Raw genomic sequence first — 21,644 nt, 5'->3', positions numbered from 1 at the left:
ATGGGTCCCTGTGCGCAGATTGTGGTGAAGTTCATTGTTTGGGAAAATGAGCCTTGATAATGCAAACAATACACGTGCATTGTTATAACAATATTTAACCATCTACAACAACACATACATTATATGGTTTGTACATTATAGAATAGTAATTTGTAAATTTGTTTGTAAATATCCTTGTGCAAAGGGTAAATTAATGAAACTATAAGATCATATTGCAGTACATACTTCATACTTAGTCCATACATATGTTATCTCCCGTTGTTATTTTTTCTAACCATTTACGTCTATGAAGAATGAATGATATCCACAAGAAAGTTGTGACTAGCGAGGATGTAGAACGCCATCCCGTAACCAGATTTCATGCTTTACCAACAAGTATTACAACCTTAAGAAGTTAATTTCATGCTTTACCAACAAGTATTACAACCTTAAGTTAATGGCAGTGATTTAAAAGCCAAGGGTAAATATGAAATTCTTACTTTTTTGGAGCCAGATATTATGGTACCACACCTAAAAATGCATATGGTAATTAACTCTTGCCCTTCTTGAGTAACCTAGCATTAGGTGAATCAAATGACTTTATGATTTTCTAATCGTTAGGTCCAACGAAAAAATGAATCAGGTCGAAATATATTTTGTCAGAATGGTGGTAATCAATCTTGGCTCCAGTACTATAAATGACAATATAATAGCAGCCTGAATGCCTGGTGATCAACCCTTTCCTTTTAACATGTAACTACTTTGTATGGGAACCCCACCCACACAACAAGCTGATGCATCAAATATCGCGAAATAAAAGCAAAACTCATGGATATCACCTATTAATCATATAAACACAAATGGGACAAATAAAACATTAAACCCAAAGCTGGAAGTTATATTGGTGGATTTGTGAATAATGTCGTCAAATGATTGAACATGTACAAAAGTACAGAAAGCTTCCCAGATAAGCTCCACTGAGAATGCATGATTAGTTGACCATACGAAGGATATATGATCAAGGGATTTTAACCTCTCAAGGCCGCCAATCTCTTCTCTAGCTCATCCATTCCGGAACTGCATATACCATAAACGCCAATATGTTTCAACAAGTACGAATTTTAAATGTGATCTCTTGTAACTAATAACCATGGTGGTTTCTTGGGCATTTTCATGAGAGATAGTTAATTATGATGGAAAAAGTAGCTTTAACACTTGAATAAGTAAACACATTGAGAGTTTTTGTGAAACCAAACTGATGCAATCTATAAAGGATAACTCATGAGCAAAAACAAAATTTCCGTTTTGAACGTTGCGGAAAACGAAATATTGCCCTGAGAATACCCATTTGAATAAAAACATGTATTTAATTTTTGGACAAAAGGGTAATGAAAAATGGAGCTAATGTATAAAATTTCACCTGCTAGCATCCTCGGTGTTTTTCCCGGCAATTTTTCCTTTGGGAGCTGATGATAACTGTAAAAAGTTCAAAAGCAAGTTATATATAATATACTAAAAGGATGCATAATACCAGAGTAACGAGTTGGTACTACAAACCTGTGAAGCCACATCGACACCAATCTCATCTAGCACCTGCAATGTGAAACATGGTATATAGTAAAGTCCAAAAAAGAATTTGCCAAATGATAGAATCCTGAACCAAGTAAGATAGAGGATGTTTGGATTTTTCCATGGTCTTGCAATTGTAATGACTAATGATTATCATATGATATAAAATTTGCCGGGGAATTATTTTCCCCTATATCAGAAAATAAGACATAAGATAGGGGATGTTTGGATTTCTGTTTTGGAACTGATTGTCTATACAATCCGTTTTTGATGTTTGGATAGCCAGATTCTATTTCTGGTATCTATTTTTTTAGGGTCAAATAATCAGTTTTATACCAACTGCAATAAATTGTTCTGTCCAGTTATTGATTATAAGATCACTGGCAGGAACACAGAGACACGAGGTGGAACCAAGGGCATACCAAACATTTTTATTGCTTGGCTGCCATTCTGCCAATAGCCAATTACATCGTTCAAAAATGGATTTTTTTAGCCAAGTACCATAGTGTGAGCTGGGAGCAGCTCCGAAAAGCGAGGCCTACTTAAATAGTAATGAGCTTTCAACAGCGTTAACAACACTGAAAAAAGTAAACTATTGTTGCCCACTGATCTGATCATAGGTGAAACCCAACCCCTTTGTTTCCCTTTTCCTTCGCTACTAGGAGAGTCGTGGGGTACTGAATATCTAATGGTAAAATGATATTATTTATTCACCCAATATAAAACCTAATATAAGATTGTAGTTCTCATCTCACAGACCATCTCTCTTCTTTTTTTTCCCAGAAATGTCATTTTTTACCGTTTAATTTAAGTTTTTAGACAACTGGAATTTGCCAATCAAATAACATCTAACTAATACAAATTTAAGCACAAAACACACACAAATAAAATTTCCTACATCCTGTTTTATTTAGGCTAATTTGATTTCGAAAATCATTTTCAGAATGTACACTCCAAACAGGAAACACCCCCATAAGTTGCTACTAAAAATGAGTAAAAGAGTAGCACTCATATTGCAAGGAATGTTTGTGAGCTTTAATAATCTTTCAGGTTAAAAAGACAGAAACATGGCGTTTACCTGGTTTGTTAGCTCGTCTGTTTCATCTTCAGCTTCGTCATCATCAATAACATCGTCAATGGCATCTGACATCATCTCACTCTGGAGAAAAAGAGGAAGATAATGAGTTTAATGGGTATTAGAATGAGGTGGGCACATTATATGGTGCAACTGTTATGTAAGCGCAACTTTATACAAACTTGGGCCCATATATGGATAAAATAATGACCCCTAAAGGTCCATCAACGCAAATCAATTATCTTTTGTCTACTTTTTTATTGGAAGGGTGTGCAATATCTTACCGTCATATCCATCTGTGCTGATTGCTTCTGGAAATCTTGCATCACCTTTATTTGCTTCGCAGGGGCCATTTCCTGCAGCGTAACAAATTCACATGATGTAAATCACAAAACAGTTCACTGAAGATTAGATTGATTTGACGTAATAAAGTTACGAGTTGGCAACTCAGGTTGTGTTGTGGGTAAAAGCAGGTGGACTTTTGTAATGGTTTAAAATGTGCTAGGTTGACTCATCAACACCCGTTTTTTTTCTTCCTTAATTCAGCTTCAAAATATAATGATATGATTACAAAATTTATACTGAAGAAATGATCTAAATACTATTGATAAACAATTTAGGAGATGGTGACCACTTGAGAATATTTAGTGTGAGCTTCAACTATTATCAAAGTCACCAGGTAGAAAACATCTACTGTGGCAACTATGGATAATAGATGCCAAATGATGAACAGGCATTCATTAACAAGTTAATTGACACTTTTATGTTTCATAAAACCATTCAAGAAAAACAGAAACATTAAAGTAAGGGTAATACCTTATTCATTGCTGACATTGCTTTAGTTGCACCTTTCATCCCAACAGACACAGAAGAGTGTGCAGCTAATGCCTGAGAAAGACGGATGTACCATTATAGAAAACATATATAGTCAAATTATGACAGCAAAAAAAAATCCCGGTTGAAGATATACCTGTGTATGGGTTGCTATGCCTCTCATTTGGGCTCGACTATTTTGTAGCTTGGCTATTTGTTGTCTAAGCCTGATCAATTGGCGGGCTAAAATCTTTGTGGCTGCCTGTCCAAGCCAGTGTTATTGCTCAATGAGTTCATCAATTTTTGAATGTTATACATATTCGATTTAAAGCATATAACTAACCTCATTTCCTGTTTTAGCTGTTCTCTTAATCTCGGCAACAAGTTTCTTTTCCTGTTCCAGTTATAAGTTCAACTTAAGTAACATTCTTTTTGAGTTTTTAAATGAACCATGTATCCACGTATCGGGCATGTATGTACATGATTATAAAGATACATCAAATGTAATGTGGTGTGGTGTACCTCAACTTGCAATGCTGTAATTTCCCTCTCTACACCTGATTCACAATATACAAGCATAAATAAGGTCAAAACCAGTTCTAAGCACTACACACAAGATATAGAGAATCAGTACATTATCAAGCACATTAAAAATCACATATACTAATTAGTATTAAGCATGCTTACATACCGATGCCATTGTTCTATCAGTACTTCCAGAAACAACAAGCATCATTACAAATCCTTACGTATCGTTTATCTCCCATCTGGATTTAGAGCATTTATCTAATATGATCATTGCATATACACGTAACGGTGCTTCTTCCTAATCGATTATATGAGATGTTTTAAACTAACACCAATATCTAAAAACCTTAGCATATCTACATTACAAACTAAATGAACTCATTAATTAAATCTGATAGTAGGCTATTATTCGATACACGACAGTCGGTTCGGTTGGATGCACATAAGAATTGAGGATAGCCTAAATCAATTCTTTATTGTTGTTGATGATTTTCATATATTGATAATTATGTAAAAAGGGTTTGAAAAATAAAAATATTTAGAAAAAAATAAATACCTCTAGTAGCATTAGCCATTTCTCGTTTACTTTCTCGAAGTGCTTCTGAAACACATAATAATAATAACATATAAATTTTGATACTAAAAAATGATTGATTAAATTGAAGAATACAAAAATTGACCTTTAGGGGTGGGTTTCTTCTTGAAGATGTTCATATTCATGACTGATTGATCAAACTGATCCGAATGATCGGATAATGATTATGTGAATGATCGGATTATTATTTAATTTCTAATATGATAAGAAGAAGAAGATATTAATTAATGGTACTGGTGATTAGGATTTCAGATTTTTGATGATGATTATATATATTTGTTTAAGGAAAACTCCCGGAAAATTCATATGTTTTTTTCGCTTTCTTCTAAACCTAGTTGACATTCATTTTTCTGTATTTATACATAATTAAAATTAACTAGAACAATACTTTCTTTGTGAAAGCGGTTGGATAGCAGTAAACACTCTATATCTTATGGTTCAATCCTTTTCCCATGCACAAAGGTTGAAAGGTTTTTTATACTATTTAGATAGAAATTGGAAGCAACATCTTTATTTAGGTAGGGATGAAGTCTCTTTATATCCCGCAGAAAGCGACACTAAAAAGTTTTTTTATTTCTTACTACTTTGTTTGTGGATACGTAGTTTAATTTGTTCTTTGTAATTTTTTGTCTAAGGGCCTGTTTTTTTTTCCATTAAGTGTTGTGTGGATTAAGTGTATGTCTGAATTTAGTGTGTCTGAGACGAGTGAGACGATAAATAAATAATTATTCTTTGTTATGTGTACTGAATTAACCAACTGAAGAATTTAAATTACTATTATACCCTTGAAATTTAACGAGTGTTTTTTAAAGAAAAGTTTTGAACGGATAATTATGTAAAATACTTTTTAGCTGCACTTTTTAATTGAGTGATGACTTATTAAATAAGTCCTAAACAAAGATTATATCCAATTTAGGCAATTAAGATTAAGTCACGTCTTATTTATTAAGATGTTATCAAACACCACCTAAGTAAACTTATTTTAATTCATTTAATTACCAAATTATTTTGGTTCAATGATGTTTTTAGCTAGGAAAGAAAAAACATTAAAACATTTTTGAAAAAATTGGACTTTCTGAGATTAAAGATACAAATAAGATAGAAACAGAATAAATAAACTTAAACAATTTTTACTAATATTTACATATTAATAAATCCCGGAATTTTCCTATAGGCTAAATTACATGTGTTAATAAACATCAAAGACTTCGACACTATCAATAAGAAAACATATTTTTCGTCGTATTTTTGTGGGTATTATGATAGTATTTTTCAACGAGAATGAATTCATGAATGCTCAACAAGATAAGCAAGATGATATTAAATTTAATAAGACTAGGACGGTACTTGAGCGATGCGATAGTGGATATGTAACAGCGTTGACGGCGGTGACAGGGGCATGTAGATTTTTGATCTAATGTGGCTTTGATGTATGATACATTACGTACTAGAATGTTTACATGTTAAAACTTAAAATCAATATTAAAATTTAAGCTCAGCATTGAAACTTAAAAAGGGTTGTGCTATATAATATAGTATAGATAGTATTAAATCATTTAACCTCAATAATAAATTTATTGTCACTAAACTGGCATTTTGGTTCTCAAATTAAAGAGTTATAACAAGTAAAAATTTTTTAATTTCTTATCATTTGCTCGCAAAAGAAATATATCTTACGTTGTCTTAATCAAGTTTGCGCTTGATATCCCTACACCCTTAATACAAAATTCTAATTTTATCTTTAATGAATTAAGTTATATATCAGCCTGTCACCGTTGTGAACAAACGACAACAATATCATTACCGGTTGTCGTTGTTGTATTGTGCAGGTACCCTTTTAATCTATTTAAATATATTTATTTATTTACATTGAAACAAAGTCCATCATCATACTTTTAACCCACAAAAAACAACATATATTAGACAGCTCTTTCAATTTGAACACGGAATGAATATGTTTTATAACATAGTAACAAACAATTTTTATTTTTTTTTTTTAACATAAAACTTAAAAAATAAACTGGAAATAAGCTATATCTCTAACCAATATTATAATAAAAAGGTCTTATATTATACGACTAAGAACATAATTTGAAGCCAGACCAGCATTGGCCTATGGTTGAAATTTGTTTAAACGTTGCATTTACAGTTGAATTAAAATTTTTAGTAAAAGTCTAGTAATAAAATAATACAAATTGAATTTTGTTTATCAATAATCAATCACCTCTGCCTTTGGGCTAGAAAGCCTGACTTAACCACAACCCTTTATAAATTTAAAAAAGCCACCCAGCCCAGTCCAGTCCAGCCCAACTTAAGAAACTCCACTATAAAATGCATCATAAGTTTCAAACCCTAGTTTCACTATCTGTCTATCACTACTGGCCACCCTTTCATCTCGGCGATTTAGGAGCACTTCCAAAATGGTAAAAGCAAAACCCTAATTTTGCATTCTAAGTCTATACGTAGATACTATATAAATTCTGTATGTATCTAATAATAAAAGTGTAATTGATTGTACAGCCGTTCAAGAGGTACGTGGAGATCGGAAGAATCGCACTTGTTAACTACGGAAAGGATTATGGAAAGCTTGTTGTCATCGTTGATGTCATCGATCAAAACAGGGTATTCTTTTCATCTGTATCTATATAGGCATTCTCTATTTTATTTATATGTGTATATTTATATATATTTGCTTTAATTTAGTAGCTGCTACTGCTAATGTATAGTATAGATACATACACTTGATGCTAGCTATAGGTTATTTGAACCATCATTTCTTATGGTATGCTCAGCTTATTTACTGATTCAGCAGGTATATATAGGTGTGTGTGTGTTTGTGTCGGTGTACATATTAGTTTTACATTTGTATCTAGCTGTAGTGTCTTTTTTTACTGATTGTACTGAACATACAACATACTGCAAAAGTTAGAGTAAAATATACTTGATTTATGCCATTATTAATCTCATACATTTGGTTCCTTGGTGTTTCTTTATGAAAAGATTGTCATTATTAGAGTTATTGGTTATAAAGGACTTTTTTTACAAGTAGAGTTTTCTTAAAATTTAAAATTTTGAACAGAAATAAGAATGTGTTAATTAGGCAAACAAGTTTGTTTAGAATTTTAGATTTTTGGATCTAATGTTGATGGACATTTATGGGTAGAGATTCTATTAAATAATGGCTTATGTTTTGTGTGACTCAAGGCAGAGTCTACTTTCAATCTTTTTTGGTAGTCTGGTAGGGATGTTTGTATGATGTGATGACATATTTGAGGATATTTCATATTGGTGCTAGACATGTCTAAAAGCTGGTGTCTTTTGTTGTGTTTTTTACGTTGGAATTTAGTATATATGTGACCTTTGAATTCTGAGATTTTCCTTCATTGGCAGGCTCTTGTTGATGCACCTGACATGGTTAGAGGTCAAATGAACTTCAAAAGGCTAACCCTTACAGACATCAAAATTGATATCAAGAGAGTCCCTAACAAGAAAAGTCTTATTGCTGCTATGGAGGCTGCTGGTATATATTGTTATTTGTGTATGTTGTGTAGTTGTGTTAGTGGCATGTTAGATAGCTGAACTGTGTGATATTTATCAGATGTCAAAAACAAGTGGGAGAACAGCTCATGGGGAAGGAAGCTTATCGTGCAAAAGAAGAGGGCATCTCTGAATGATTTTGACAGGTTCAAGATCATGTTGGCAAAGATCAAGGTAACTTGTCCCTCATTTGTATTGAAATGCTATTTATTTTGTGGAAGCATGATCAAGAATCCACCAGAAGTAGTAAAAAGTGAATTGAGAATGTTACATTAACTAAAATAACGAACATTATCTTATACTTAAAGGCTGAAATATTGTATGTACATCTATGCGTCTATTACATGTTATCAGTAGATTGGATGATTTCTTATTATTTTTAAGATGCTCATGTATGTTGTTGTACTTTGTGATTTTGCAGAAGGCAGGTGTTGTAAAGCAAGAACTAGCTAAGCTTAAGAAGGAAACAACCGCCTAGTTTTATCCTTTTCCTTGAGTTATTAAAGATTTTGTTTGAACTGCTGTTGAAAAAGCCATTTTTGGTTTGCTCTAGAAGCTTGTGACTTTACCCTTTTGTTTCTTTATGTATTAAGAGGAAGTTTAGCTATCAGTTTGAAGCTTATGTTTAAATGTTTAAATTCCGTCCTGTTATGAAAATGCTTAATTTCAGTTTATCTGAGCATAGCCACTGCTAAGTGCTACCCGTTCAAAACTCATACGATATTTGTCAACAATCTACTTAAAGAGCAAGATTTGCGTCTTGCAACATTTTGTACAAAGAGTGATATTTGTGCTCCTTTCATTGACTCAAAAGGTAGAAACTAATGTTTAGTATTTATCTACAGTACAATCTACTCAACGGACAACGGTAGGTAATATGTGTTGTACATAAAATGTAGGCGAAATGTGTTGTACATAAAATATAATGTAAAAGGCTAAAAAGGGGTCAAAAATGCGGCCACCTTCCTCCTCCTTGGCAACGTAAAAGGATAAGAAGGGGTCAAAAATGCAGCCACCTTCCTCCTCCTTGGCTTGTTGCAACTTTAGTTCAGTAAACTGGCACTCATTTGTGAGTTTTAATGTTTGTCCACTTAATAATAGGCACAGGAAATCTTTCATATTTGCGACTTAAAAAGTTGTACTTGGATTAGTTCATGTATGGCCATTGCCAGTTTTTGGCACAGCAAACCTGAAAGTTTTGAATGTCAAATGTCAAAACCATACGAAGTTACCAATGTATGTTCTTTTCAATCATGGATGACGTTTTAGAGAGTCGTTCTACTTGAACCCACACCCCCTCTTTTAGGCTCCGATAAGTTCATGCATATGTACATTTAGATCTAGATCGAATGTGTGGAATCAGATGGCATTTGAATTCAATCAGTATGTTACCCTTGATAAGAACAGGTTGAAGACAATTCATTGTAACATTTGGTGTAAATTATAAAAGAACTTATTTCCCACCATTAGTTTTTAATAGAAAGTAGCTAGAAATAGTAAAACTGAAATCAAAGGTGGTGCTTAATGATGACAATCTTCCTCCTATTATCTCTCCCTTACTCATTTCATTATTCTTCTTTTATCAACATTTATTTCTTCCTTTTTCTCCCCTGTATGTCTTTTGGTTCCACCAGTTTGGTTAATTCTCTCTCTCGAGTTGTTTACTATATATTAAGGGGTCGTTTGACCCCTTTCATATCCGGAGCATACTGATTCTTTGAAGATGGGTACTAAGGTCAAAGGCTTTTTTAGAGGCCTTAAAAACATCTCAAATCTATTCGGTTAGCTCCATCATGCTTAAGTTTAAATGCATGTTTATAGATCATGATCACGCATGTTTGATGTAATTGTGAACTTTGTAAATGTAGATGAAGAAGACGAAGAACAAGAAATACAGATCGGTATGCCCACGGATGTGAAGCATCTTGCTCATATCGGTGCTGATGGACCTGCTGCTGAATCTCCTAGCTGGGTATATTTTCACCTCTCTTAACAAAAGTAGTTATTGATTTAATGCATTTCTATAGAAAATCATAAGAAGATGGACAAAGATTTTTCTGGTTAATGTGGTCTGGCTATTTCGAACCTTATTAAACATAACATGTTTCAACTTGAACCTGTTTTGTGTCGTTTTCCCACCAGCCCGTCTGGTCACCTCTAGTATATATTTTTGTGTTCTTTTATCTTTTGACCCGTTTCAATTTGAGCTTGTTTTCTTGACAATGCAGATGAGGGACTTTGGTGATGGACAAGGTCATTCAGCACCAATGGACATGACGCCTACTACCAATAAAGGTTCTCATCAATATGTTGAAATATTTGTCATTTTTGCCATTTCCCTTTAAAAAGATCAAATCTAAAAAGATTTTACTAATCAAATGTACTTGTTTAATAGGTACAAAGAACCACAGGATTACTCGAAGTGAAGAACTAAATAGGGACCTTCCAGATGTACCCAAAACATCTAGACACCGTCATCATCGCTCAATGGACAATTCTATGGACCATGAGTCACAATCATCAACCAAAACAAAGCATAGGAGACACCACAGAATTCGACGCTCCCACGACAAAGACAAAGGGACCTTGCCCGACATTCCCAAGAAGTCTCGACGCAAGAAGCCAAAAGATGAGGACGGGTCAACAAAATCTAAAGATAGTGAATCTTCCGCTGGGGATTTTTAAACCGATGTTAGGATCATCCTACAACGAAACTCAACGAATTAGTTAGGAAATATGGACACTGGGAACTTTGAATCTCACCCAGTTTTTGAAAGGTTACTTTCGGGGTAGATGATTGATTAGTCATATGCATGTTCCATTTCCCCTTTCCTATGCACCTTAACTTCATGTATGTTCTTGAAAGATTGATTCTTGAATGATCATTACTTTTGTTCTTCATGGATATGGGGTCAAATTTATCGTTGTAAGTCGTAACATGAATCTATAAACAAGATGATGCTGGTTTGAAATCATGCGCCTTTTACTAGGTGGTTTGACTTATATTTTGTTAATTTACTTATGATGTATCATCTTATTGGGGCTTTGGTTGGAGTCGGCGGCTCGACCACATGGTCAATGTACTTATGATGTATCAACTTGGTAGCAGAAGTTAGGAGAACAGGGGAGGGTGATCAAAGTCTAAGCACAGAGGAGCAAGAAAGGCTTTCCATCAAGGTATATTATTGCCAGAGATGAACAAATGGGCAGGCTGGGGCAACCCATAAATCTTTATTATTCTAATTAAATGAATAACTAGTATCGGACAAAATAACTTAAAACAGGAATGTTCCCTAACATTAGAAACTCACTATCAGATAATTGCTCCCAGAACACATATCCGAGAGCCATGACCCCTTTAAAGCATATGGTAAAGTGAATAACTAATAACATAGGCACATAGTGCATGTTGTCTCTCTATCTCTTAGATCCTTACTAGCTTAGGTCTACCATCGGCAGACCGTCATAGTACTTGGAAGACATGCCAAAAGAACGTTGCAAGCTGTTCACCTTCACAGATAAATTTCCTTCAAGGTAATGTGAGTCGTATTTTTATTGTCAGCATAAAACCAGAGTTTGATCAGTTTCTAATGATGTGATACCCTATATACTAAACAGGATTTAGAAATCAGATGCTGAATTCAGTCACAAGATTCTCAATGTCCAAACAAAACGGTTTGTTCATCAGGTCATGTTTTGCTCATTGCCAATCAGAAAGGCAGGATACATAGTTTGCTGATAATTTCCCTTGTGCTTGGAAACAAAATACATTCCTCCAATCACTGTAAATAGCATGATAAAGATTGAAATTGACCAATTATTTATGGAATGGGTTGATTCGGGTTATGCTTTTTCTCACTCTGGGCAAAGATGGAAGTCACCAAATTTCGTTTTCTAACTGCACTAATAGACTACTGATTAGATAGTTAGTCCTCTAACAACTACTTACAAAAATATACTAGTATAATTCTACATATCTAGTGCTTCAAAATTTCAGTAGTATCGGCTTTATATGATAACCTTTGTTTCCCTAATCTAAGTACACACCAGATCAATCATGTATCGAATACAACAATATGAAGTTAGGCTATCTCCAATGCTAAGGACGTCCTTGAGCTGCCACATCATATCCTTACACATCCTTATAAATCCTTAAAATCCTATAATTTTACCTCCAACCATACAAACATCCTTACATATCCTTTAACTCCACTAAAATAAAAAAAAAAATATAAGTAAGGGCACCTAAGGGCATGCCCTTGGGTAAGGGCATGCATAAAAAAATCTTTAGTTTTGGACAAGCTTCAACCGCAAAGGATATCCAAGGGCACCCAAGGGCGCCCAAAAACATCCCCATTGGAGATAGTCTTATATAACTAAGTTGGCATAAATCAAGTCATATGATATTTAACCTCTCCTTTTGAACAATTTCTTTTTTATACCACTAATTTGATCTAAGCTTTGCAACACTTGTTCAATAGACGGCCTATCTTTTGGTTCAGCTTGAGTACATTTCAGAATAAGTTGAGCATACCGGTATGCTGCTTCTGGCGGATAGTCTTGATAAAGACTTGAGTCTACTATAGTCTTGACCTTTTCTTTGTTAGATAACATTGGCCTCATCCATTCCACAAGATTTTGCTCCTTGACGGGACGCGTTTTGTCAAGAACATGTAGTCCTGTAAGTGTTTCCAATAATACCACTCCAAAAGCATATATGTCATTTTTCCCATTCAAATGACCTGTACACGTTATATCGAAAACAAGTAATATAGCAGGTTTTATGTGTTATATTAAAACTTTGTATGAATTTTGGTCCATTTGACATATTTTTATAATTTTATTGTAGCTGAAACATCAAATAAATTGATCTGTGCCCGTTCATAAGTAAATGCATTGAACTAGTTAACCACCACTAACCAAATAGCCAGTTGGTCTTATATCAACTATTATCTATACCCCTCTGTAAATGCTTTGTGGGGCCAGTTATGGAAGACTTTTGTCGAACTAGGTAACGAGTTCAAGTTCAGGCTCACTTTATAGGGTAGTAGTACCCAAAGACTGGATAAACTTTGCCTGGCTGGTCCTTGGGGAAAGGTCAGTTGGTGCCCAAAGGGCACACCAGTTAAGGGTTCTTCTGCCGTTCCATCCCTTTTTTGTGGACTACCCCAATAGAATAGTTATTTGGAAAATGTGACCGTAGGACATCAAATTGACCTATGTATGGTTGGTTCTATATAGTTGAAGAAGCAGTGTATATGTATTTATCAGCTGTCAGAGATTGATTTCTATAAAACTGAGCATCATGTAGTTTTTACATTAACGTGTAGACTAACAAGAGGAGACTACAGTATAATGTACCTGTTGCTACATACTCTGGAGCTGCATACCCATACGTACCCATTACCTGCGTACAAACTTGTGTCTCACCGTTTATTGGACCATGCCTTGCTAACCCAAAATCAGCTATTTTTGCATTGAAATCCTGGGAATGAAACCACAAATGAGTTGTGCATTAAGCGGTCTTTTATGAAATAAAATCGTAAGAGACTAGGGTAAGTACTTCACCTTATCAAGCAATATGTTAGAAGCCTTCAAATCACGGAATATGATTTGGTTCTCTTTACTGTGCAAAAAGGCAATGCCTTGAGCCGTTCCCATCATGATTTTGACCCGCATTGACCAAGAAAGTGTTAGTCCAAATCCTTCTGCATTCGTCGGAAATATGTTACTTTTCAAAACGTAATTTTCTAGGCTTCCATGTAGAAACTCATAGACGAGGAGTAGGTCTTTATCTTCTGAGCAGTATCCCAACAACTTGACTATATTTGGATGGCCCAATTTGCTTAAAAATTTCACCTCTGACTGCATCCATGATACCAATTTTTAATATTAGTATTATCTGAATGACCCTGTCTACTTACAAGTTTGTGTAAAAAAATGAGTCATACAGATTACCTGCCATTCTTCAACTCCTTGCATACTATCAGGGTCAAGTTTTTTAACAGCAACAGGAATCCCATAGCCAACCTTAGATGGTGCATATGTTTCCTCCTCAACCCAACCTTCAAAAACCTTCCCAAAGGCTCCCTCACCCACCACCATATCGTCACTAAAGTTCCTAGTTGCATGTTTAAGTTCATCCAAACTAAATAATTTCAAACTTGAGTCTGAAACATCAAATTCTTGGTACGTATCACCTTCGCTTGGTAGAACTTCTGTGTTTGAAAAGGTGCCGGGAACAAACCGTTTATCACTTTTCTTCTTTTCTAATGAGTCTGCATCACCCATGACTGAAAATAAGATAGAATACATAATTCAGATATAGTAACATTAACTGCTTATACATATTTGTGGATAGAGGTTATTTCTATTTCATTTTATTTTTTGAGGTAAAAGGTTTCACCCTGGTTAAATTTCATTTAATTACATATTAAATTTTACAAAGAAATAGAAGGCAAGCAAACAACAAACTAATCACTAAAAAACAATCATCAATAGATAGGGTGAAAACCAACCTGACATGTTTCAACCTACATAATAAATTTATCTAACCCGACCCATTTTGCATCTCCAGTAACAAATAGATGAGGTTACCAGGTGTAAGAGAACTTTTTACTGGCAACAGGTTTCGTAGCATTCTTGATAATGTTATATTTCTGGACTTTCTGCCGGAATTGGAATTCGCCTGATCTTGATGGTCATAACCACTACACATTACGACATAGTCTCCTCTCTGTTGTAGTTGTACTGCAGTCTCAAGTGCTACTACAACCTCACTCATAGTAGGGCGTTCCTTTGGTCGAGTCTGTAAGCATTTGTCAGCAAGTTCTACAAATGCTTTCAAGCAATCAGGCATGATTTGACCCCTCACCCTTGAACAATGGGTTAGTGTCATCAGGTATGGATCAATAATATGGTGCACTGTGCTTTCTTTGATGAATTGTTGGGCCCAACCAACTAAACCGAGTTCATTGTCTCCAAGATTTGGATCAAGAGCAGGCCTTCCACATAATACTTCCAACAATACCACCCCAAATGAGTATACATCAGATTTTCTTGTTAATCTACGGGTCAAGAAATAATTTGGATCAAAGTACCCGAATGAACCTTTGACATCTGTGCTCACATGGGTATACGTCTGATCAACTGGACCCATCTTAGATACCCCTAGATCAGATAACTTAGCTGCCATATTCTCATCCAACAGTATATTTGAGGTTTTGACATCCCTATGTATGATACGGAAGCGGACTCCTGTGCCAGTGTGAAGGTAATCTAATGCACGTGCAGCCCCAATGCATATCTTGAGGCGTTCCATCCAAGAAAGAGGAGACTTTTTACTTGACCCCTTATAAAGGCGTTCTGCGAGGTCCCCATTAGAGATATACTCGTATACAACCATCATCTCATTAAACTCATTACAGTATCCAATCAGAGAGACTAGATTGCTGTGTCGACACTTGGATAGCATCTTGATTTCCGTCCAGAATTCAGTGGCTCCTTGCTTGGATATAGAATCCAAGCGTTTGATTGCAACAACTTGAGTACTGACACCGTCTTGTAAAACACCTTTATAAACCTTACCAAATCCACCTTTGCCTATGATCATCGATTCATCAAAATCATTTGTTGCCAATTGCATCTCGGAAAAAGAAAACTCATGGCATATATGTTTTTGTGATTTAGGCTTCTTAGCACTACTCTTTTTCTTCACCAATGGACGGCTTGTTTCGTGAAGTTGCCTCATCACGTAAACGATTATATTAACAAGAATCATGACAAGTATCATACTGGTCGATAGGTTTAGATAAGTGAATGTGTTCATTACTAAAAAAGTAGAACAAGTCATTGTTTCCAAGATATTTGTTATCTGACTAAAAGTTAATCCCTTTTCCTGATAAAACAGGATCCCAAAACAAAACCCCTTCAACAAACTGCCACGTGGCAGCTGGCACATATGTTTTAAAAAATCCACCACACAAACCGTATCCATCTACCTTTCCTAATTCCTAAATTTTTTTTTTCTTTTTTTTACTTTTTCTTATTTCTTATTACCTACTTCTTTTCTTTTAATTTATTTTAGATCCATATTTAGGTGAAACATATTATTTTTATGAACATTGCAACTTTAGATCCAGAGTTTGAATCTGTATGAACATGAAATTAAACAAATTCATATTATCAACTATTTATTTCGGATCATTCAATGAAAACATTGATTCGTATCTCGATCATTGACGAACGGAATTAAAGTTGCAGGTTTTATGCTACAAGGTAAGTCAATCTATCTGTATCTATCTAGATTATGGATGAAATAGGGTTATGGTAATGATTTGATAGGAAGGTAAAAAAACCCAAAATATTGGGATGATATAAATTTTATTGATTTATAAAAACTTTTATATTAAGTCATTCAAATTCAAAGATGCCATGGTACACACTCTGTTCATTTATTAATGTTGTTGATTTATAAATTTATGAGTTTTATAATTCACGGCTTTATCCAGGTATATTATAAAACATGGAGTTTTACATAAAAGTCAGATTAATTAGTTACAGAATTCAAAATATTCAAAATTTATATTCTTATCGTTATCTGTATTTAAAAAAAAAAAAACTTTCATATATCTGTTTTTTGATTTAAATTCATTGTAACTAACTTTTTGATAAGTTTGGGTTAAACTCTCATAAAAATTCTCGTAGAATCGAGAATGAAGTTTTCATTCTGTACATGCCAGATCATGAATTAGTAACTGAACTGCATCCAATTTCTAAAAAAAAAATGCCAACTGTTTCCATTTTTGGAATGGAATATTTATGGAATCTCCATGAATAGGATCAAACCTTATTCCATGGTATTTACATGAGGTTCTTCTTTCTTATTCTTAAGAAAGTCCCCGAGAGGCCTTACTTGATCCATGATTTATGTTTCATCTTTCGTTTACTTTTCGTTTGTTTCGAGAAATATATTGATCAATTCCGATTCTTTCTTTTTCTCTTGATTCTTTTCCGATCGAGATGTATAGATCCTGTTCATGGATTAACGAAAATGTGCAAAAGCTCTATTTGCCTCTGCCATTCTATGAGTCTCTTCCCTTTTGCGTATGGCATCGCCACTCCCTTTGGCAGCATCCACTAATTCGGAACTTAATTTGAAAGCCATATTTCGACCCGGACGTTTTCAGGATGCCGCTCCAAAAACCCGTCCTCAGTTCGGATTGCAGGCTGCAACTCGCCTGCATGAAGCCGGAATCGCTAGTAATCGCCGGTCAGCTATACGACGGTGAATCCGTTCCCGGGCCTTGTACACACCGCCCGTCACACTATGGGAGCTGGCCATGCCCGAAGTCGTTACCTTAACCGCAAGGAGGGGGATGCCGAAGGCAGGGCTAGTGACTGGAGTGAAATCGTAACAAGGTAGCCATACTAGAAGGTGCGGCTGGATCACCTCCTTTTCAGGGAGAGCTAATGCTTGTTGGGTATTTTGGTTTGACACTGCTTCACACCCAAAAAGAAGGGAGCTACGTTTGAGTTAAACTTGGAGATGGAAGTCTTCTTTCGTTTCTTGTCATTTTTGCAAATCATCCTCATTACGACTTTTATATTTCTTTTTGATATTAAAAGCAAAAACTCTTATGGCAGCTGAAAACATGTCACTCGTCAGTGAAATCAATGGTGAAGACCAACCTTGGAAATTGAAAGTGAAGATCATAAGGCTGTGGAAACAAACTTTTAGCAACAATCCTCATGTGGTCTCAAGTATTGACATGGTGTTGATTGACGAGCAGGTAATATGAATATCAAAAATAAAAAAAATGTTTTTATAAATTTGTTGTTTCTATTATTATATGATATGGTTTTATTAACAATGCAGGGATCAAGGATCCAAGCTACGGTCAAACATAAGCTGATTCCGAAGTTTGCTGCCTTACTAGAGGAAGGAGGGATACGTGTTATCTCAAACTTTGGAGTAGGGGAGAATAAGGGGAGGTTTTTACTCACAAGGCATCCGTGCAAGATCAATTTCTACCCTAACACCAGTGTTAGATTGTCTAACGACTGGGCTGGTCCGGATCAGTCAATTCACCTGTTATCTTTTGATGATATTTTGACGAAGAACTTTGAATCTGTGTATTCCTTTGGTACGTACAAACAAATCTCTCTTCTTTTGCTCTTTTTATTGATAATACGCTGATATAAGTAAACTATTTCAGATGTCATTGGCGAGGTTGTTCATTGCCAGGATACCAAGGTTATGACCACGAAAGGCAAGGAAAGGCGTGTCAAAAATCTCCAGTTACAAAATCATTATCCCGGTAAACATAGTCACTCTCCTATGGTTGGTCAACAAGATATACAAACTAACAAAGTACAAACTACTTGTCGAATGGGTAAGTGTAGGCAATTGAGTGCTAAAATATTAGATTGAATTTAAAGATAACGGCAATTATAAGAAAGTAATGCTCTCATAAGTAAAGCTCTCACATGCTTAGCAGCGTTTTGCACTTCATTATTCCTCCAAAAATATTCAAGAATACTGTTTTCATCTTGTCATCTGATGTCAAGATCATGAAAGCTTCAACATCTTGCTCCACTTTTTCACAATAACTATGTGCCGTTGAGGTTATAAAAGTATAGTCAATTTGTTTTTACTTATAAACATGTACTTGCCTGTCATTTGGAAGCATTTTAACCCACATCCAGAGATCGGCAGGTGTTCCTCCATGGTGGCCATTGCCTGCCCATTGGCCAGTTGCCAACCCAGCACCATACACCATGCATCCAATTTCCCCACCCAAAATAATATAACTTAGATCTGCATTTGCAGCTGCGGCCAGTTTGAACATGAGCACCAACAAAATACTCACCGCTTCTTAGTTCTGTCACCAACTAAATGAGTCAAATTGGGTTACATTCTATTTCAAATGGGTCACATCATTTTTTTTTGCAAAAAGGCAAAGTGTTGAAGAGGTTAAATGGGTTGGAAGTTGCCCAAAGTTTTTTTTTTAATGCATGACTTCCTAAAGCGTTTTCTGAATTTACATGAAATTACTATTGCTATAACAAGATTGTTTGTGTTATCTTTAATGAACTGATTAGTTAGAAAAATGAAGAAAAGTTGTTTGCTACCTCTAGCTTCTATCTGATTAAAAACTGAGAACTCATAGCCTGCAAAATTCTTGGCTCTTTTATCTTCAGAAGAGGGAAAAAGCAACAAAAACAGCCACCAAGGGAGCATAGTCCCCGCGGCCGCCCGGGGGGGGGGGGGGGGGGGGGGTCGGTTCATATCCAACAAAGCTTAGCATCAGCAGCCACCGGTTTATCTGAAAGGAAAAGGTTTGAACATCAAATTGTGTATGAGCTAGAGACACAAAGAGGAAGACGAGCTATATATATATATATATATATATTAAAAGGTTAATAAAATGACCACACGGGAATTTTCTTCAATTATCATTGGGAAATCTGTATTTTCACAAGACGTAGAAGAAGCTTACCAGGACCAGCAGTGGTACAATCAAGCGTGATTGCTAAGTACATTTCATCCACTAGAGACACATTTCAAAAAAATCTCATTGTGTCGATGCAATGCAAAGACCCACACTGATTGCTAACCTACATAAGAGTAAACCAAGAAGTTGTGATATGCTTATGGCTAATCTATAGCTTCAATCCATACATTATTGGCAAACATGAAAAAAATTATTCCGCGGATGGGTTTGCAGAATAAAATAACACCTAGTAACACAATAAGTCAAAACACGAAATTTTTTGATCATTTCATAATGGAAACTAGTAATCAACTATCTAGTAACTACTTGACAGTACACTCATAAGTTTTTCTTAGTTACTACATTCTGATTGAAGATATAAAAGCTAATACTACAAAGGTCACATGGATTCCTAGGTCTCACAGAAAGAAAAACTTTCACCACAGGTGGATAGCTAAATTTCAGTCAGCTAACTTTTAGTCCAGCATAATCAATTGCTTTCTAAACACCAAAGTTAATGTTAGCCTTTTGCTAGCCAAAGATATATTGGATAGTTAAGATACACATTTTCCAGTAACCTCTGCATAAGAAATATGATAGAAGGCAAAAGGCACGTACTTCTAGCTTTTAACAGTTAATATCCAAGTTCTATCGGAAGGATCTTGTAAGAGGGTAAAAACTCAATATGTTTATATTTCAACTTTAGTCATGTCATATCAACATGTCAATAAATTGAGAAGATGATAAAACAAGTACCAGCTATATCTTCAACCGGATCAATGTTGACCATGTGAACTCCACCGTGAACACCACATGTGAACTTCCCTAGGCCCCGTTCACCAGCAAGGATTTGGCTATTAACTACCAACTGAAACAAAAGAAACCAGCTTCACTTATAGGAATCCACAATAGATGGCTCACCAAATTTAGGGCTAAAGGATTTGGTTCAGTGACCCCAAGAAACCTAAGATCAGACATTCGGACCTCATAACTATATACGGATAAGGAACCAAAAGCAGCTCGGCTATAGAAAGAGGCCTTTTAATGGTGCATTACTCGATGCTCATCTAGCCAGACCATATGATTAGGGCTTTTGGGATTTCCATAATAAATATAAGACTACTACTTCGATCAAGTGGAACGTTAAGTTTGTAAGTAACCTGACATCGAGTACTTCACAAGAGATCACATAAGAAAATCAATGCATTGCATTGTGTGGCCAAATCATACAGAACTTTGCAAACCAACTTTCTAACAAAACTTTATGTGAAAACATACAGAGATTATCTAGGAAGCTTATCAATTAATATGAAAGAGTCTCAACTGCGGCGACTCGATTTTCCTGGAAGACATTATCTTTGTAGTTTCATGAAGTTTATGCTACACCATTAGCACCTTTTAAAAAGCATACCAACAGGAAGGGTACATACTCCATAGTTACATGGTGAAGCCTACCAACAGGAAGGGTACATACTCCATAGTTACATGGTGAAGCCTACCAACAGGAAGGGTCTATAGTTACATCTTAAAGCATACCGACAGGAAGGGTCCATAGTTATGTCGAAGCGCATACCGATAGATGGGGAACATAGTTACATCGGAAAAAATGACATAAAGGGTATGCTTTTAAAACACGAATATGTTTGATCATTCCATTATGGTAAGTAGTAATCAACCATCTAGTAACTAATTAATCTCAGGTTTACTTAATTAGTTCATTCTAATTAAAGATGTAAAAGCTAATACTACAGAGGTCAAACATTCCATTATGGCAAGTTGTGGCTTTGTGCAAGTAGTAATCAACCATTCAATAACTAATTACATTACAATCATAGGTTTACATCACATTGAAAAGCATACGACGGAAAGGGTCCGTAATTTACACCTGAAAGCTTACTGGTGGGAAGGCACCATAAATTCCATGAAAAAGCATATTAAGAGTCTATAAACTATATTGGACAACATACTGACAAAAAGGTTCAACGCCAACTATAACAGAACTTGAATACATCTCAGTAGTTTCATTAAGTATATGCTTGTTGGCACCTTTTCA

The 21,644-nt window shown here is 35.2% G+C and overlaps 5 protein-coding genes across 6 annotated transcripts; 3 read left to right on the top strand and 2 right to left on the bottom strand.

The window, feature by feature from the left end:
- Positions 1 to 793: 793 nt before the first annotated feature.
- LOC122593983 (vacuolar protein sorting-associated protein 2 homolog 3) lies at positions 794 to 4,893 on the bottom strand. Its single transcript, XM_043766456.1, has 11 exons — positions 4,645 to 4,893; positions 4,521 to 4,565; positions 3,959 to 3,993; positions 3,780 to 3,830; positions 3,594 to 3,698; positions 3,440 to 3,511; positions 2,908 to 2,979; positions 2,627 to 2,707; positions 1,537 to 1,572; positions 1,400 to 1,455; positions 794 to 1,056 (listed from the first exon to the last, which is right to left on the bottom strand). Exons 1-11 carry the CDS (start codon positions 4,682 to 4,684, stop codon positions 1,008 to 1,010), a joined length of 642 nt encoding a protein of 213 aa, XP_043622391.1. The 5' UTR covers positions 4,685 to 4,893; the 3' UTR covers positions 794 to 1,007.
- A 2,003-nt stretch (positions 4,894 to 6,896) lies between these two features.
- Positions 6,897 to 8,770, top strand: LOC122592859 (60S ribosomal protein L14-2). The gene is made up of 5 exons (XM_043765176.1): positions 6,897 to 6,982; positions 7,080 to 7,181; positions 7,950 to 8,079; positions 8,158 to 8,270; positions 8,518 to 8,770. The coding sequence occupies exons 1-5, from the start codon at positions 6,980 to 6,982 to the stop codon at positions 8,572 to 8,574; spliced, it is 405 nt and encodes a 134-aa protein (XP_043621111.1). The 5' UTR covers positions 6,897 to 6,979; the 3' UTR covers positions 8,575 to 8,770.
- Positions 8,771 to 9,683: 913 nt separating this feature from the next.
- On the top strand, positions 9,684 to 10,997 carry LOC122593826 (CRIB domain-containing protein RIC7-like). The gene is made up of 4 exons (XM_043766277.1): positions 9,684 to 9,877; positions 9,965 to 10,068; positions 10,325 to 10,391; positions 10,492 to 10,997. Exons 1-4 carry the CDS (start codon positions 9,820 to 9,822, stop codon positions 10,779 to 10,781), a joined length of 519 nt encoding a protein of 172 aa, XP_043622212.1. The 5' UTR covers positions 9,684 to 9,819; the 3' UTR covers positions 10,782 to 10,997.
- A 1,390-nt stretch (positions 10,998 to 12,387) lies between these two features.
- On the bottom strand, positions 12,388 to 15,970 carry LOC122590724 (receptor like protein kinase S.2-like). 2 transcript variants are annotated; one of them, XM_043762904.1, is made up of 5 exons: positions 14,694 to 15,970; positions 14,055 to 14,374; positions 13,665 to 13,961; positions 13,458 to 13,581; positions 12,388 to 12,838 (listed from the first exon to the last, which is right to left on the bottom strand). In XM_043762904.1, the coding sequence occupies exons 1-5, from the start codon at positions 15,946 to 15,948 to the stop codon at positions 12,504 to 12,506; spliced, it is 2,331 nt and encodes a 776-aa protein (XP_043618839.1). In that variant the 5' UTR covers positions 15,949 to 15,970; the 3' UTR covers positions 12,388 to 12,503. The 2 variants fall into 2 exon arrangements, with proteins under 2 accessions (XP_043618839.1, XP_043618838.1); XM_043762903.1 differs by having other exon boundaries at positions 14,055 to 14,389; positions 14,694 to 15,969.
- A 212-nt stretch (positions 15,971 to 16,182) lies between these two features.
- On the top strand, positions 16,183 to 18,609 carry LOC122590725. Its single transcript, XM_043762905.1, has 4 exons — positions 16,183 to 16,373; positions 17,742 to 17,887; positions 17,974 to 18,241; positions 18,314 to 18,609. Exons 1-4 carry the CDS (start codon positions 16,364 to 16,366, stop codon positions 18,526 to 18,528), a joined length of 639 nt encoding a protein of 212 aa, XP_043618840.1. The 5' UTR covers positions 16,183 to 16,363; the 3' UTR covers positions 18,529 to 18,609.
- The last annotated feature ends 3,035 nt before the right edge of the window (positions 18,610 to 21,644 follow it).

This window comes from Erigeron canadensis, chromosome 3 (genome assembly GCF_010389155.1).
Source record: "Erigeron canadensis isolate Cc75 chromosome 3, C_canadensis_v1, whole genome shotgun sequence".
Lineage (NCBI taxonomy): Eukaryota > Viridiplantae > Streptophyta > Magnoliopsida > Asterales > Asteraceae > Erigeron > Erigeron canadensis.
Note: the sequence above shows the minus strand (reverse complement) of the source record. Positions and strands in the feature narration are given on the sequence as shown.